The sequence below is a fragment of the Gavia stellata genome, chromosome 12, assembly GCF_030936135.1.
Source record: "Gavia stellata isolate bGavSte3 chromosome 12, bGavSte3.hap2, whole genome shotgun sequence".
Taxonomy (NCBI): domain Eukaryota; kingdom Metazoa; phylum Chordata; class Aves; order Gaviiformes; family Gaviidae; genus Gavia; species Gavia stellata.
Window position 1 is genome coordinate 15,609,619 of NC_082605.1, and position 15,215 is coordinate 15,624,833.

The window sequence follows — 15,215 nt, forward strand, 5'->3', positions numbered from 1 at the left end:
GTTTTCCTTTTAGAGCTTCCCTGGCAGCACCACCGTTGCTTTCCTTCTACGTGAAATCACAGCTACTTTAAATATTAAAGTGCAAAAGGGCAACCCTTTGTGTTGGCCCATTTGCCAGCATTTGACCATCCTGACTACTCACCTTTTCTTCTCTGTCACTTCTTGTCCCCCGACCTTCATTTCCTGTTTATTCAGCCCTTGTTCAGAGTCTAAAAAGTGCAGACACCATCAAAATATACTTTTCATTTACTCCACATGGAAAAAACCATAGTGTGAAAATCACTACATTTTTAAAAGGGCTAATGGACGATATTGGTGGTCAGATTGGGTCATTCAAATCTTTGAATCAAACTGGCTTTTCAGGAGCAATATTTTAACAGCAGCACAGCAAAACCTGGAATCAAACATCAGTGATTTTGCTCTAGTGTTTCTATTTATATTTGACCAGCACAAAGACTTCAAACCAATGAACTGAATTCCTCTGCAGTATACAGTAGAGAGAGACTTTGGGAAAATTATATGAGTTCATCCATTGTGCATTTTCATTCTTAGGTCAGGTTGCAACCCTTTAGGACAGACTGTTTTGGAGCATTTTTATTTGTTCAGGACAGTGACCACACTGTGCTGCCAGGCACGCAAAGCACTGCCAGGCTCTGGTTTGGACCTGACCCAGACCGCCTCAAGCCTTCAGGTAGACTCTGCACCCTATACCCTGCCTCAGCATGGCTCTTATTGAAAGACTTGGTGCATTTTATTTTCCATCCTGAGTTCAGGGGACACAGGAAACTTCGGTTGCTGCTTCCTCACAATTCAAGAGCAAGATTATGGGTGCTCTTTTCATACATATCTTGCAGACTCATTTCTTCTCTCTTCCATCTGTTGTTTGACTTTTTTTTTCTTTATTACGCATTAGCAATCAGCAGCTAACCCATGGCGGGTTTCTTCCTGTGCGGGGCTCTAAACACGGCATTTCTTGCTAAGGGAGTGTTCCACGCAGGTGGCTCCCACTCACGTTGTTCGTTGCTGCAAACAGGACGTTTGTGCCTGGCTAACCCTAACGTGATTTCCATCCCAGTAGCAGCTTTACATATTCATTGATTTGCAGAAGTGTTTTGTATCACCTTAAGCTCCAGAAGCATTGTGACAATGCATTAAAAGGAACAGAGAAAGGAAAGATCCTAGGAAGTGTTATATTTCTTGATATACTATCTTACCCAACAAAACGGTAGCTCTCCAAGTTTATCTTGGCTAGTCTGTAACAAAGCCTTGGGTTTTACGTATTGTCATATTGCTAAAAGATCTAATTTTTCTATGATGTAATAGCCTACATACAATAACCAAATCTCAAAAAGTGCAACATGGAGTAAACACTTTGCAACGTACCTAAACACAGTAGATACCTGATGTTGCTAGCACTTTATTTCAATTTAGGCCAAGGGAAAATTTTAAAAGATTCATTCCCAAGTACACAATTCAGAAAAATATGAGTTACTACTCAGAGCAATATTTTGAATCAGTGCTGTTAGTTGTCTTAGCTGAAATTCAACCTTGATGATATCCAAAGGTCCAATAAAATTTTTCTTGGAAGAATCCCATATTTGTAGAACACAGTAAAATTGTTCAGCTGCAGCTCCAGTGCCACTGGGAACTGGAGAATAAAGTCTGTCTTTCTGGGGAGTTTCTTATTGTCACGGGATGTTTTTCCAACGCTTTGTTACCTGAGAAATATCAAACATAACAGGAAGTTACATATAATAGTATCTTTGATCTTTGTTAGTAAGATAAAATGTAAGGCTGCTTATTGCTAACGAGTTAGGTGTTCATTAGCGTGTTCCAACAGGAAACACTGACAGCAATAGGCCTGTGTTAAATCCATATACAGCACATTTCAGCTCCTATTATAGCCTATATGATAGAGAAAGGAGAAAATCCTTGCACACAACTATTTTAACATTATGTATCAGAGCCAGAAAGAGGAACATTTGTTTGATTTATTATCTAGTTTTTCAGTAAAGTTCACTTCCAAATAGTACTAATGCCTGCCTTTCACATTGTGCTTTTCATTCCTAACTCACAAAGCACCCTCCAAAGGAGGTCAGGATCATTTTACAAAAAGCAAACATGAAGTGAAGCCACCTCTCTGATGTTCCTGGGTAAGACAGCACAGTCCCCAGCTCTGTTGACTGCTAGTCATAGGAACAAAGGATTAGAAAGGGCATCTAGTGTCATCAAATCCAGCTTCTTACTCTTCAAATCAATTTTGCTATAATAATCTCATGCAAGAGTCTTTGGGGCGCATGATCTCTTATATAAGCTCCTGAAAATGCTCTTTGAAAATCATCATCTCTTGTATATCCTCATCCATCCTGACCTTGCAGTGAGACTCTACCTAACGCCAAGGTATTACACACCATTGATTTGGGACCATCACCCTGGAAATGCCCCCAGTCTCAGACACCGGAGAATGAATGGGGTACTTCTTCCCATGTCTGCTCCAATTTTCTGCACCTCTTGGTGGTCCATCCTAGTAAAAGACCTGTAATAGGTGCCATGACAGACCTGGAAGGTGTTCCTGAAGCAGAGAAGTAGAAATGCTGAGAGCCTGACAACTGCAGCTGTAAAAACTGTGTGCGAAATCCCTGCACAAATTCATGGGGCAATTGTTACTGCAGCATTAACTGGAGGCGTGCAGCAGCCCCAGGTGCTAACACAAATGGGGCATTTGGGTTTACCCATGCACGTACCTGTCCTTTTGTGTAACGACTGACATCCTGGCAAACAACAGAGCCTCAAGTACGCTCAGTCCAATATATTTCCAATGTCCATCACCCCCTTCCTTTTTCAAATAACTACTTACTGGAGGAGTTATTAATGCCTTTCCACCTACACAGCCTAGACACTGAAACTCAAAGGCAGCTTTTAAGCTTTGAGGTCACGTTTGAGTTGCTGGTTAGAGTGTCTCCCTGGGCAGTTCTATTATGCAGCAGCTATAGCAATAGCATAACATGATACAAACTTTTGCTAATAATTGAGCATGAAGTGGGCTTTTTGCTTGGTATCTTCAGTTTTTTACCTTCACTTCAGAGCATGTTTAGCGCTGGCTTCAATACTCGAAAAATTATTTCAGCTTATTAAACACAAAGCTGTTACCCAACTGCTAGATGAGGGCACGGCCTCCGAACTTGTTTCCCGGGGCTGTGCGTGAGGCTTGGATCCTTGCTGCTGTTGTGGCTGCAACTCCCCAACCACCTACTTCTTTGTTTGATTGTCTTTTCTCACTGAAACATGTGTTTCCCCTTTCAATGGCATTTTGAGCAACACTTTCCATTGTATGCCCCTCTTGACTGACAGTTTGATGGCAGCCTGTAAATTACTTGGCGCGTGTTTTGTGAATCTGCTTGAAGGAGGGACTGGCTGCTTAGTAAGTGCATCCTTTTGCAGCTTTGGGGGCAAGAGATTAGCACCACTTTAGCACAGGTTTGCGTATAAAAATACTTGACCACAGTTGATATCATCCTTATTTGAAGCTCAGCATTGTCCTGTACCTCGATTCTTTTATCCCAGGTCCTGGGACACAATGTCCATCAGTTATGCATGAGTTTCCCCATTTTCCTCTCATACAATGCAACACACATAAAGATAAATGATGAATCAAGAATGGATTAGACTGAAAATACTTGGCATTTGACAGACAGCCCAGGTAAGCATTCAGGCTGCTGGATGTGCAAGTTAAGAGAACATTTAGCCCTCTGTCAGCTTTCTTTGCTAACAGTAATGCATTTGCTGCTTTGCCTTTATGCAGTACAATCTTGTCGGTGTCCCTGGCCATGACATTTCTATGGTAGCTATAATTAAAGGATCCAAGCAGTGCTGTATGGAATTCATGTACTCTTTACAGCTGAATTAAATGGCCACCTATAGGGAAATGGAAGTCCAGAGAATGAGGTGTATAACTTTTAGCACAGTACTACTTACAGCCTCAAAATAGAACCCTGGAATAGGTGTGAGGGGGACATTATACTAATGCTGGCCTCCTACAAGAGGAAGACATTTCACTTATAACCATAGCTAACTCTACTGCAGCTTTGTTTTCATAAGAATAATGATATGCTTCAACCAGAAAAAAAAATCAACCTCGATGCTAAGGCTGCTGTGCATTAGCACACCACATTTATTTGGGGAAGCCTTTTGCCCTGAGCCTTCTAGGGTGGGTGTTACTGCTGTACACAGTCGTAGCACTTCTGCCTGTTTACATCTTCCCTTGAAGAGGTAATTTAACTCCTGTGCATAAACCTTCTCCCTGCTGCAGAGGTGGTGGCTCTGGATGTTTCACACTTCAAAAATACCAGCAAGGGCCAGATTATGTTTGTCTGTTGGATTTCTGTCGATATTAACTTTCCTTGCATTCCATTGAAATGACAAAAAGATTACTTTACATGTACTTACTGCAGAAAAAAAGCATAGACCCTATGATCTGATCCATCTTCTCTTTGCCATTTCCAACTACTTAAAGCATAATGTCACACTGAAACGCACACTTGGAGTGCTGCATTCTCTTCTCCTGACAGATTGTTATGATGTTTTCCAAGGTGACCTTCATAAAACATGTTTCTTTTGAAGCTTATATTTCACTTTCAGGTCATAATAGCTTCACACAGACAAGCAAACCGTTAGCTTCTGTGTTCTAATTAATGGTTCTTGGAGGCTTCTGAGTGGGGGATGTAATTAATAGCACTTAAGTCTGGAGTGCAGGGAAATCTATAGCTGGTTACTAGGATGTGTATTTATTTCGGGATTATATGCAAACAGCTCCTAAGTGCAGCCATGAACAGCTCTCGTCAATGCTCTCTGGAAAGTCCCCAGGACCAGGCACCACATTGAGTCTGACTCCAGCATAAGCACTCGGAAAATTGCCCTGCTTATAAAGCGAGGCTCCCACAACTGGGGGGTCCCTGCCTGCTGTTCCCCTCTCCCTTTCTCCCATTCCCCATACCAGAGTCCACAGCATGTTCTATTTTCTGTGACTGCATGGTGATTCTGCTTGCCAACAGGCTGCCTACAACGGAAGAGCATCTATTGCAGAAAATATCTCTGGCCATGTCTCTGTTGTCACTGTGGCACCCACCCAGGAGACAACCTGCTCTGTGGTCCACACTGCAGGTACAGCATCTTCTGGGGCAGACTGACCGTGTCCTCACTGCACGGCATGTGTCCCAGATCCACTCTGTAGATTCACTCCAAGGCATAGTCATTATTTTGTGCTTTTATTCAGTTTAAAGTACCAGAAATAATAGGAGGGCTTTTCTTACAGTAAAGCAACCAAAGAAGGGTGTTGCGAGCCATCTTGTCATACTTGCCTAAATTTAAGGAAAGTGATGGGATTGCTCTGGTGCTCACTCTCATGCATGCAGCATGGATTGTCAGAGGTGCTGGAGCAAAACCAGATGCAAGCCAAATTGCCAGCTTAAATTCCCTCTGGTCAGCTGCTGCTCACAGTGGTAATTTCCCTGCTGAAGTCAATAGAACAGCATCTTTTCACACATGCTGAGCTGTTGGTGCAGAAGAGGCAGCTGTGAGGCAGGATGAGTGCTCTCAAAGAATGAGATTGTCTCTCTTTCACAGTGGGGTGAAAAAAAAATGAATAAAATTCATATTCTCTGACAAAGTTGAAAAGACTATATTCTCTAGAAACATTGCCAGACTGGGGATGAAGGGGAGAATTGACATCAGAAATCCTGCACCACTGTGCAGGCTGCATTATTTGGAGACATTTTTAAATGAATTTTGCGTGTTGAATGACACGAAATATTCAGATGGTTAAGCAATTAAAAGCTATCGAACATTTGTAACTCAAAAAGCACTAGGCAACAGAATATCACTGTCAGCCCCTTCATGCAAAGGGACATTTTGACATCATACTTAAGACTGACTACTTCTCTAGTAACATAAAAGTATTACTTCAGTTATGCATAAAATAGGAAAACTTCTACTGAAACTTGTACAGCCTGGTTCTTTCTTCAGAAACAACAACACAGAGTGAAACTGCCTTTGAAGAGAAACATTTTTCATATACTATCTGAAGGTTAGTAACTCTTTTAATCTTTAGCCTTTTTGCTGGCATGTGTAATTTAAAATGCACAAAACAAACTATCAAAACACTTACCCAGCTATAGATAGTTAGAAAATTTAAAAGGTGCATCTGAAAATAGGAAATTAAGATGCTGCATCAAATCTTGCTCTTTGAGTAAGGACTCTTTCCCGGTGGATCCACCTCAAAGAGTGACCAGTTATCAAACACAGCTGACCATATGATAGCCAACACTGAACACGGAATGGCTCCTAAAGAGGTCAAATCTTGATGCTGCTAAGAAAGAGAGTGACTAACTGGAGCAATTATATATTAAATATCCTTTCCACAGAAAGTTTTTTTTTCCTTTTCTTGTCCTTCTCCAGAGCCACATGAAGTTCTGCTGAACTTTGGCTCTGCAGACACAGCACCCACCGTGAGCAGCCCTGCAGAGCCTACACATGCTGGGGGTGTTCAAAAAGTGGTAAGTCCTTCTAATGAGATGGGATATGGTGGTGTGGGGACATGCAGTGAAAGACCAGAAACATGTGCAAAACACAAATTCACTCACTGATTTTGGTTTCATCTGCTCTAGGCAATTGTACACACGAATGAATTATTTTAAGACAAGTATTTTCTTAAGGGTGTAAACTTAGCAAGGCTAAATGAGGTTCATTTCTTTAAGCAAGTGGCTGGATAATTCTGATCATCTGAGGCGTGGTGTAGGAGCACCCAGCTGTGGCTACCCAACCAGCCAAGAGGGATCAGAACCAGCAAATGTAGTAGGGAGAGAATCAAGAGCTTCTTGCCTTGTTCAAGTATTTCTTAGGAAAAAGTCACCTACAAGTCCTTCTTGATCAGATAGTCTATAAATACAGGTAAAAGGTGCTACTGTACCTACCCAAGTCATATAGGAGTTGTGACAGTTAGTGAAGGACTTTTGATAAATATAACAGTAGCTGGGAAAACTCTGAAACACAGCTCAGTCTGTCCAGGTTAATCTAGCTGAGCTGGGCTTCTTTGAACAAAACACTTAAGTAAAAAAATAATGCTTGAGGCCTTAAAAATTGCCATTTATTGGCTCCAGAACACCCACATTCAGCTCCTTCTGACTTTTCTTGTGCCGCATGAAAAAACTCAAGTCAAACAGCATCCAGGTAAATTTATAAATGGCAAAATAAATCTTTTGTAGGTGAAAAACAAAAATAGCTTCAAAGAAGGATGCATATAACCTTGTTAATTTACCAGAAGTTTTCAATCTTCGTCACTTTAGAAGCAAGGTTAAGAGATTTGATAAAGGTTGAGAAATTCCGAAAGTGCTCAGATGTACCTTCATCTCAGTTTCAGAGCCTTAAACCTCAGAAGCAAAACAATGTCATGGAGAAGAGGTTGACAGTGATACCCTGTGTTGGGAATCAAGGGTTGGAAGGACTGCCTGTACTAGGCAAAATACTCTCAGTGATAATGATGCCAGTAAGATTTAATTTACCAGTCTGTTCTAGGAAAGGTAATGACCTTAATATCACGGGGAACTTATGAAGAGGTCATCCATGCAGACACACACTGATTTATTTTCATAATAAATGGAAATAAAAGTCCAGCCACATGAATTTGCTTGCAGGAATGAATTTATACCATCTATCCAGCTTTGTGTTTAGCATCAGAAGAGCCTAAGAACATTTTATTGATATGTGGGGATTTAATTCCAACCCTTTTGAGAATCTCTGCAGAAGAACATTTCAAATTCATTTGTAACCAGACCAAAAAAGCCCCCCAAAACCTACCAAATATATAATGGGGAACAACATCACATTGGAATAGGGATGTGCCATTTTAGCCTAAGTACTGTTCATTTGCTGCTGTGCTATAGATGAAGTACTACATAATGCCTCTGTTAGGAGAGAAGAGTGCTTACACATGCATTACCTAAGGATATTCTCTTTCTGGCGGAGTAATTCATTTTTGAGAAGCAAATTTCTGAGAAGATGAAAAGTGAGTGTCTAAATACAAATCCAGCAGTCACTGTGGAAACTTGACTGTGTAGTCCAAATGCTGTTGCTCCAAACCCTGGAGGTCCCTAGGTCCCAGGCACTGAGGAGAAGTTTCCTTCACAGATGGGAATTACATGTGTAACCCAGCTTTCTCTGTGCCAGTCCGCAGAAATGCTGGCACAGCTGATTTGACTGGAGAAGACAAGAGCACGGTTATCATGCAAGAAAAAATGAAAAGGAAAGAGTCCGACGAACCAGCCCAAACGGAGATGACAGAATGGCATGGGAGTTGAGAGCCGCCACGTAAGTGTACCATGTGCACACTGTGTAGTTTAACTTAAGATTTCTCAAGCTGGGCTGCAAGCAATGAGTCACAGGCAGAGAGGAGGGATATTTATGGGATTTTGGTTCTTCAGAGGAAAAAATATGAAACACTCAGAAATGACAGAGAAATGAGAGTGCTGGATGATGGCAAACAACATATGGGGAACAGGGGAGAGGGAGCTTTTGGCATCATTGCTGCAGCGTACATCCCAGCGTAACTCATATTGATCTCCGGGGGCCAGTTCATTTCTACCGGAAGAATCTGGTTTCTGTGCCTCCACGTACAAAATGAAAAACTCTCAATTTCTAGAGCACCACTGTTAGTGTTTGCCAAGTGTTTTCTCTTTTCTAATCCTCCCCGCAAATATATTTTTTTCTTTTAGGGCCAGTGGAAGATTTAGCAGAACAGCCAGTTTTCCAGCAGGCTTAATTTTGAAAGTTGAACTGATCGGATGATTTAAGATTTACCAGATGAAGTTAGCATTTGCTTATCCACTCTATAGTCTGAATTCTGCTGGGATTTTTGTATGTATAGGTGCATATGCATATCTGGGTGTACACAGACACAGCAGTTTTTAACTCATCATAGAGGTACCAAGGCTATTTTCTGTTCTAACAACACAGGGTGGGTATGTTGGGTTAGACATGCTTCTTAAGTAACTGTTGATAATTCTGATTTCCAGATACATTATATTTTTGCTCTCTGGAAACTAAAAGCTTTAGGAAAACACAGACCTAAGAGCTTTCATTTCTTTTGTTCCATTCTACATATTCTCCCTCTGTCCTTAAGAAGCCCATGGAGGACTGAACAGAGTTTTGCGTGTTGCAGGAGTAAGTTAATGTGTAAACCCTTACCTTTAATTTTCCCGAAAATAATTCTTCAGAATTGCTGCTTCAGCTGCCATTTCTTCTTCTGTCCTCCACTTGTCAGAGGAATCCTCTTTGTCATGTCGTTGCAGCTTTTTTGAAGGAGGAAGAAGAAAAAAAACAGTTGATTTTTTTTTTTTCCCCCAGTTTTATTGTCAAGGACATGCCTGTATGCAACTAATCTAACTATTCCATGTGTCCATGGGATGGAGGGACCTGGTGATGAAGAGATGAAGGGTGAAGGTTATTGGCTTAGAGTGGTGACAGTAGTTAACTGGCTCTGATGGATTTATGACGATAACACAAGGTGCCAGGGTGATTGATAGGCAATGACAGAGTTCACCTTTGTGAGCTGATGGTCAGATACCTTGCGAGTCTTTGATGCAAAGCTGGTAGGTAATAGGATAACAAACACACTCAGATATTTTGAAGTGCCTATTACATCCGTGGAGTGAGCTAGGCAGAAGCTGCCTGGACACCATGTCAGTAATTCAGGCAAAATTTCTCTCTGGCTTTTCCTTTGCCCATGGGGCCTCCTTTCCCATCAAAGACCTATTATGGTAACAAGGCCCTTTGGCAGCTGTTTCCCACTGGCAGTTTATACCAGTAGTTTTCAGAAGAGATACATTCCCACCCTGCAGGCAAGTTACCAGTCCTTCCTTGCCCTTGTTGAAAGTGAGACACATCCGTAGTCTAGAAACTAAACTTGTTCTTTTAAGCACAACTATATTTCATTAGTGATTTAGCAGGGAAAAATATCAAAAGTATGTGAAACAGTTAATTTTTGCATCTAGCTTGCATAATATGCCCACAAAAATAAGTTCTGTCCCATATGCAATAAGTATTAAGAGGAGATATCTCAGACATGACAATTTCAAACACATCCTTTTCCTCTCCAGAAGGAGAGGGAAGCTGATGGGTTTGCTGCTCTCCAGCAGAAGGGAGCTCTATTTTATGATAACATGCCAGCACTTGAGTGACTATTTGTACACATGTCCACTCAAAGAATGCCTGCCACTCGTCAAGGGAAGAGTACGTTTGCAACAGACAGCAGAAATGTTTGCATTAACAGCATAAGTATTGAGATTTCCAGCGTGTCTCTAAGTACAGAGCACAGCACAGATTGTAGTAACAGCATCAGTGCTTCTGAAGAAAATTATAATATCAACTTTTTGTTAATGTCACAAAGTCGGAAACTAATGAATTTACCCCTTTTATGGGGAAATTTTAGTACAGAAAATGAAGCAGTGAAACACAAAGATGAAGCAATGCTGAACCTGCTAAGCAAACTGCATTACTGTATATGGCATGTTTAGCAATAAACTAGGATTGTTAGCATACATCCAACTCACAAATACTTTTATTTGTGCTGTGTTTCTCCTACTCTGAATTTTGCTGCCAGCTATAGTCCTATGTAGTTCTACATTCTGCAGCACAGATTTCTTCCTGCTCAGCAGATGAAGCTGCATTCGAAAGCTATTTCCTCTCATGCCAATACAATACGGTAGCTATAGGCAAATTAAAGTGTATTACTGTTCGACTGGTAGAAGACTAATCTTCATTGTTACATTAGCTCTAGCTGTGTTATAAATCCATCTTGTAATAATGCCACAGTATTATGGAGAAAGATTTAAAAGCCAGGACCAGGTACAGTGTATACATGGTCACACACATCCTTTATATCCATGTGCCTGCTCTCACCCACTGTACACACCTATATGGTGTATAGGTACAACAGCTGAGCTGACAATGAGAGGGAGTTATATGAAACAATATACATCATCCTGTACTCTCCACGGGCTGCGAGGGCTTACACTTCACAAGAGGATGCATGAGGATGAGCCAAGTGGTGGTAAATCAATTGTCTGTCTGAGGTGTGAGCTGTTTTTCTAAAAAAGCAATGTCTTGCTCATGCGACCTAACATCAGCAGGAGATACAGCAGGCAACAGCTAGAAGGCAAGGGAGGGCAGCCCCTGTTCCTCAAGGTCTCCTTTTAGTGACGTGATTTGGCTGCTGCTCTCCATTGCTATCCTGTTTCTGCGCAACCCAGGTGAGAGCTGACTCCAGGAGGAGACTTGTAAAGCGGGCATTTGACTTGTAGTTTTTATTTTTATTTTCCCTGTTCAAAGAAACTGAACAGTAATAAGGAGGCATATCCTGAAATGGCTGTTGTTGTTTTTTAAATTAAAACTGTGTGAAGTCACAGACCATGGTGACTTCTCAAAGCTGGCAAAGGAGAGGGTTTCTTTTGCTACATAACTGCTAACCTTTAAAAATAATCAATCTTTGACTTAAGGTTAAAACAGATATATGGGGAGCGGCAATGAATTCTGAAACTTGCCTGGAAACCCAACCTACTTCAGCAGCCCTGGCTCCTGGTACACAGCCCGCAGGACTGCACAGTAAGCCCCAGCCTGGCATGAAAGCGCTCAGCACAGCCTTACCGTGCTCTGCCGTGGCAGGCGTTCGCACACCTCTCAGACGTTTTGGGGACGCACTGGGTATGACGAACAACAGACTACAGCGTTAAATCACTGCCATGGGCAACATATTCATTGTTCAACTGACTTATAGATGAATATTACTTCAGTATAAAATTGCTACGTCTACCCAAACAGGTTCCCAGGACTATTCTGTGTTCAAACCTTTTGCTGTGTCAGCAATTTCTGAAGTGCGGTAAGCAGTAATCACCGTAATGCCACTTAGTTTCTGTTATTACCACCCACTGTGGAGATTTGGAAAACTGACTCTGGTGGCTGCCTACCCTTCTCTGCTACTGCCATCCTGCAGCTCCACTACAAACCAAACCATATAGCTAGCCACTTTGAAGCACAATACTTAAATTATGGATAATCTTCCTGGAGGATGTTCTGGATGCTAAACATTATACAGGTTCAAGATCAACAGTACCAGTAAATGGAAGACAAATAAATTAAGGGCTGCTGATACCACCTCTGGTTCAGAGATTCTGCATGCCACAAATTAATGGAGGCTGGAGAGCATAACTGAGGCACATCTGTGCACCTGCCTGCTTTTTGAAACCTTCCCTTAGCATCTGCTAGTAGTCTCCAATGGTGACAAGCTATTGGGATCATGGATGGGTTTGGTTTCAGCTAGTTATTTCATATGTTCTTATGTAAAGTACTTCTCAACCAGGTTCAGATCTCCATGTGAGGGCCTCAGCAAGCAAGAGCTACTTTATTTAAACTTTTCTTTCTAAAAAAAGAGGCTAAGACAGTCTCCATAGTATTTTGGCTGAGTTGAAAAGATACTTGCAGGGAAGAAGAACATACATATTTCAGTATTAAATTGTATTGATTTAGAATTCAGGTGGGAAACAAACATAAGAGTTGATACGTGTTTCTAAGGGACTTCTGTGCCTTGGAGTGTGTTCATATTCACACACACACATGCAAGTCCCAACCATGCATCTTTACAAGCATCTGACATGCTACTGAAAGTTTGGATTATACAGAGGAAGCAATGCTCTCCTACACCTGGAGAACACTCCAAGGTACTGCTGAAAGCAAAGGGAAAAAATACCTCTATTTGCTAGCTATCCATCTGTAAAAACTAGCGATTTCCCCGTTTTTTCCCCAGTCAGAAAAAGCTGGAGAACTTGAGCTGACATCCTTACTCAGATAGAGATATTCAAACACAGACTAGCTTGACGTCTGTGATGCTTTCTGTACAACAATTCTACTTCTGCAAGCTCTGAAAAGAAAGAAAGAAAAAAAATCTTATCCAGAGCCCCACATCATCTGCCTGACATGATTTTCTGTTTTGCCCAGATTTCCCTGTAGGAGACTGACTGACCCACATCTTCTCAAAAACACTTTTGCTACCTTCTCCACAGTTCCTGGGACAGGGCTTCCATATTACCCAAAGGCCCTTAAACAACAATCGTTGCCCTTCTTGCAATGAACGTGCTTCTAGAAGAAACCATTCACCTTCAGAATCCCTTCCCAAGCAAATGTGTGCATTTCCAGTTGCGATAAGCGGCTGCTATTTCAAGTGAGATGAAAATAGCACACGGTGAGGTTACAAGAGTCTCTTCTGTGCAAAACACTGAAGTAAAGGGGACAGATTTTGCTCAGGGTTTTTCAGGGACACCCATGGGGTGATGGGGCCACCACCTTGGACTTTCGCAGAGCTCTGCAGGCACATCGGGCTCTCTTGACAAGCACTCTTTGGTGGGTAATGGAAGGCTTGATGTCTCCCCTGAAGCCCAGGTCCCCCCGTGGACGTGTAGCAGGAGAAAAGTGGTGAAGCACAGCCTGTTCTCAGCAATCGTAATGTTAGCCAAAGTTGGTCAAATACAGACTAAAATATACCATCCTTACACTAAGTGAAAGAAAAAAGAATTAGGAAGCTATAATGATTAAAAAAACCCAAAAAACAAAAAAGAAAAGGATATAAGCTTTGGGTGAGCCTGGCAGGAACAGAGACAATGAATACCAAACTACAAGGGATGGATCTCCATGGTGTTTTATACTTATATGAGCTTCATCTTCTAACTCTAATCAAATCCTTCTGTTCCAGGCTGCACCCCAGGAAGGAAGCAGCATTTCTTGGTATCTGGACAGCAAGTCCTCCTGCAGGACATGGCATAGGTGCTGGGAGCAGGGTCTGCCTACATGCAGCCTTGCATTGCTACAGGCCAGAGTGCATACCAAGGCACAGACAGGGCAGGTGTCAATCTATAAAACCATTTCCATGGAGCTCCAAGCTAGTTACCATTTTAAAACTGCTGGTAGTTTATCTGTTTTCATAAGAGAAAGGTGATGCAAAAGCACCACACCAGATAGACAAGATGTTCTACTACAAAACTCAGAAAGCTCCAAATTCTCTAAAGCCAAACCCGTTGTATTACAGGAGTGTCTCAGAAGCATAGGCATTAACAAAAAGGTAAGCAACCAGATTAGCATAGCTCAGATAACTGTGAAAGGAGAGGATAGGATGGGAGAGCGTGAACATTTCTTTTAGACAATCTCTATTTTGCTAACTTTTTCTTTTAATATTCTGAACAAGCACTGAGACACACATTAGTCAATTCTCTAATCGCAGTTGCCCAGCAAATTGCACACTGTATCTGTTCAACATTCTTCAAGCACTAAGACTCTTGTTTATAACTTAGTACATCTTCTTGCCTTGCAGTACAAATAAACACACTATTTCTAAGATATGCCCTTCTTCAAGCAGATCATTACTGATGTCTGACTTCTTGGGCTTCCTGATAAATTATCCTCTTCTTTCACCTCAAGCAGAAAATGCTCTTCCACCAATAATCTATGACTGTCAGTCTTGATTACTTGTAAACAGTGAAGCTCTTTGAATATTTCTGCTTGTGAAAAGCGTTCATTTTCTCACTCACGTCTCCCAGTGTGAGATGCTGGCAGACCTGACAGCTATGCTTTATGTTATTTTATTAAAGTTGTTAGTGTTGCAGAATGGTCTATGTTTTTATCACCGCAATTCTTAAGGGAAATGCAATATTGTTTTATAACACATTCACATTGGGGAACCTCTCCTTCTTGCCTTTTGGGGAGGAGCCCAGAATTCTCAATGCAGCAGACTATAGGGGACCTGGGTCTAGGACTGGCTGTTGCTTGAAGTGACATCTATATTATGGTTTGTTCTACTTATGCCATAACACCAGCAGAAAAGCAACCTGTATTAATATAGAGCACTAGCCAAAAGCATTGGGGAAAAAAGCTTTTACAATAGTTAGCACTATTCTCATTCTCTATGAATATTTACTATTGATAGTTAAGAGTTTATAACCTCCAAAGCATTTAACTAAAAGAAAAAGCATAGTGATGGAGACTAATTATACCAAATTGCTGCAACACAACAAAACTCAACTGTCTTGGTGATTATAAGATATATTAGTATCAAAACCAGCAGCTAACAAAAAAAAAAAAACCACAAAAGAAATTTCTGCCAGCGGTTTGCATCAGACGTG

The 15,215-nt window shown here is 41.4% G+C and overlaps 1 protein-coding gene across 1 annotated transcript in view; it reads right to left on the minus strand.

Annotated features, from left to right (window-relative positions):
- Nucleotides 1–1,648: 1,648 nt before the first annotated feature.
- The window catches only part of FHIT (fragile histidine triad diadenosine triphosphatase), a 492,535-nt gene continuing 478,968 nt past the window's right edge, over nt 1,649–15,215 (minus strand). Inside the window, exons 6-7 of the mRNA XM_059823354.1 lie at nt 9,238–9,341; nt 1,649–1,718 (exon numbers count right to left, since the gene is read on the minus strand). Coding sequence (XP_059679337.1) covers nt 9,240–9,341 — 102 coding nt within the window. The 3' untranslated portion in view covers nt 1,649–1,718; nt 9,238–9,239. The remainder of the gene's footprint in view (nt 1,719–9,237; nt 9,342–15,215) is intronic.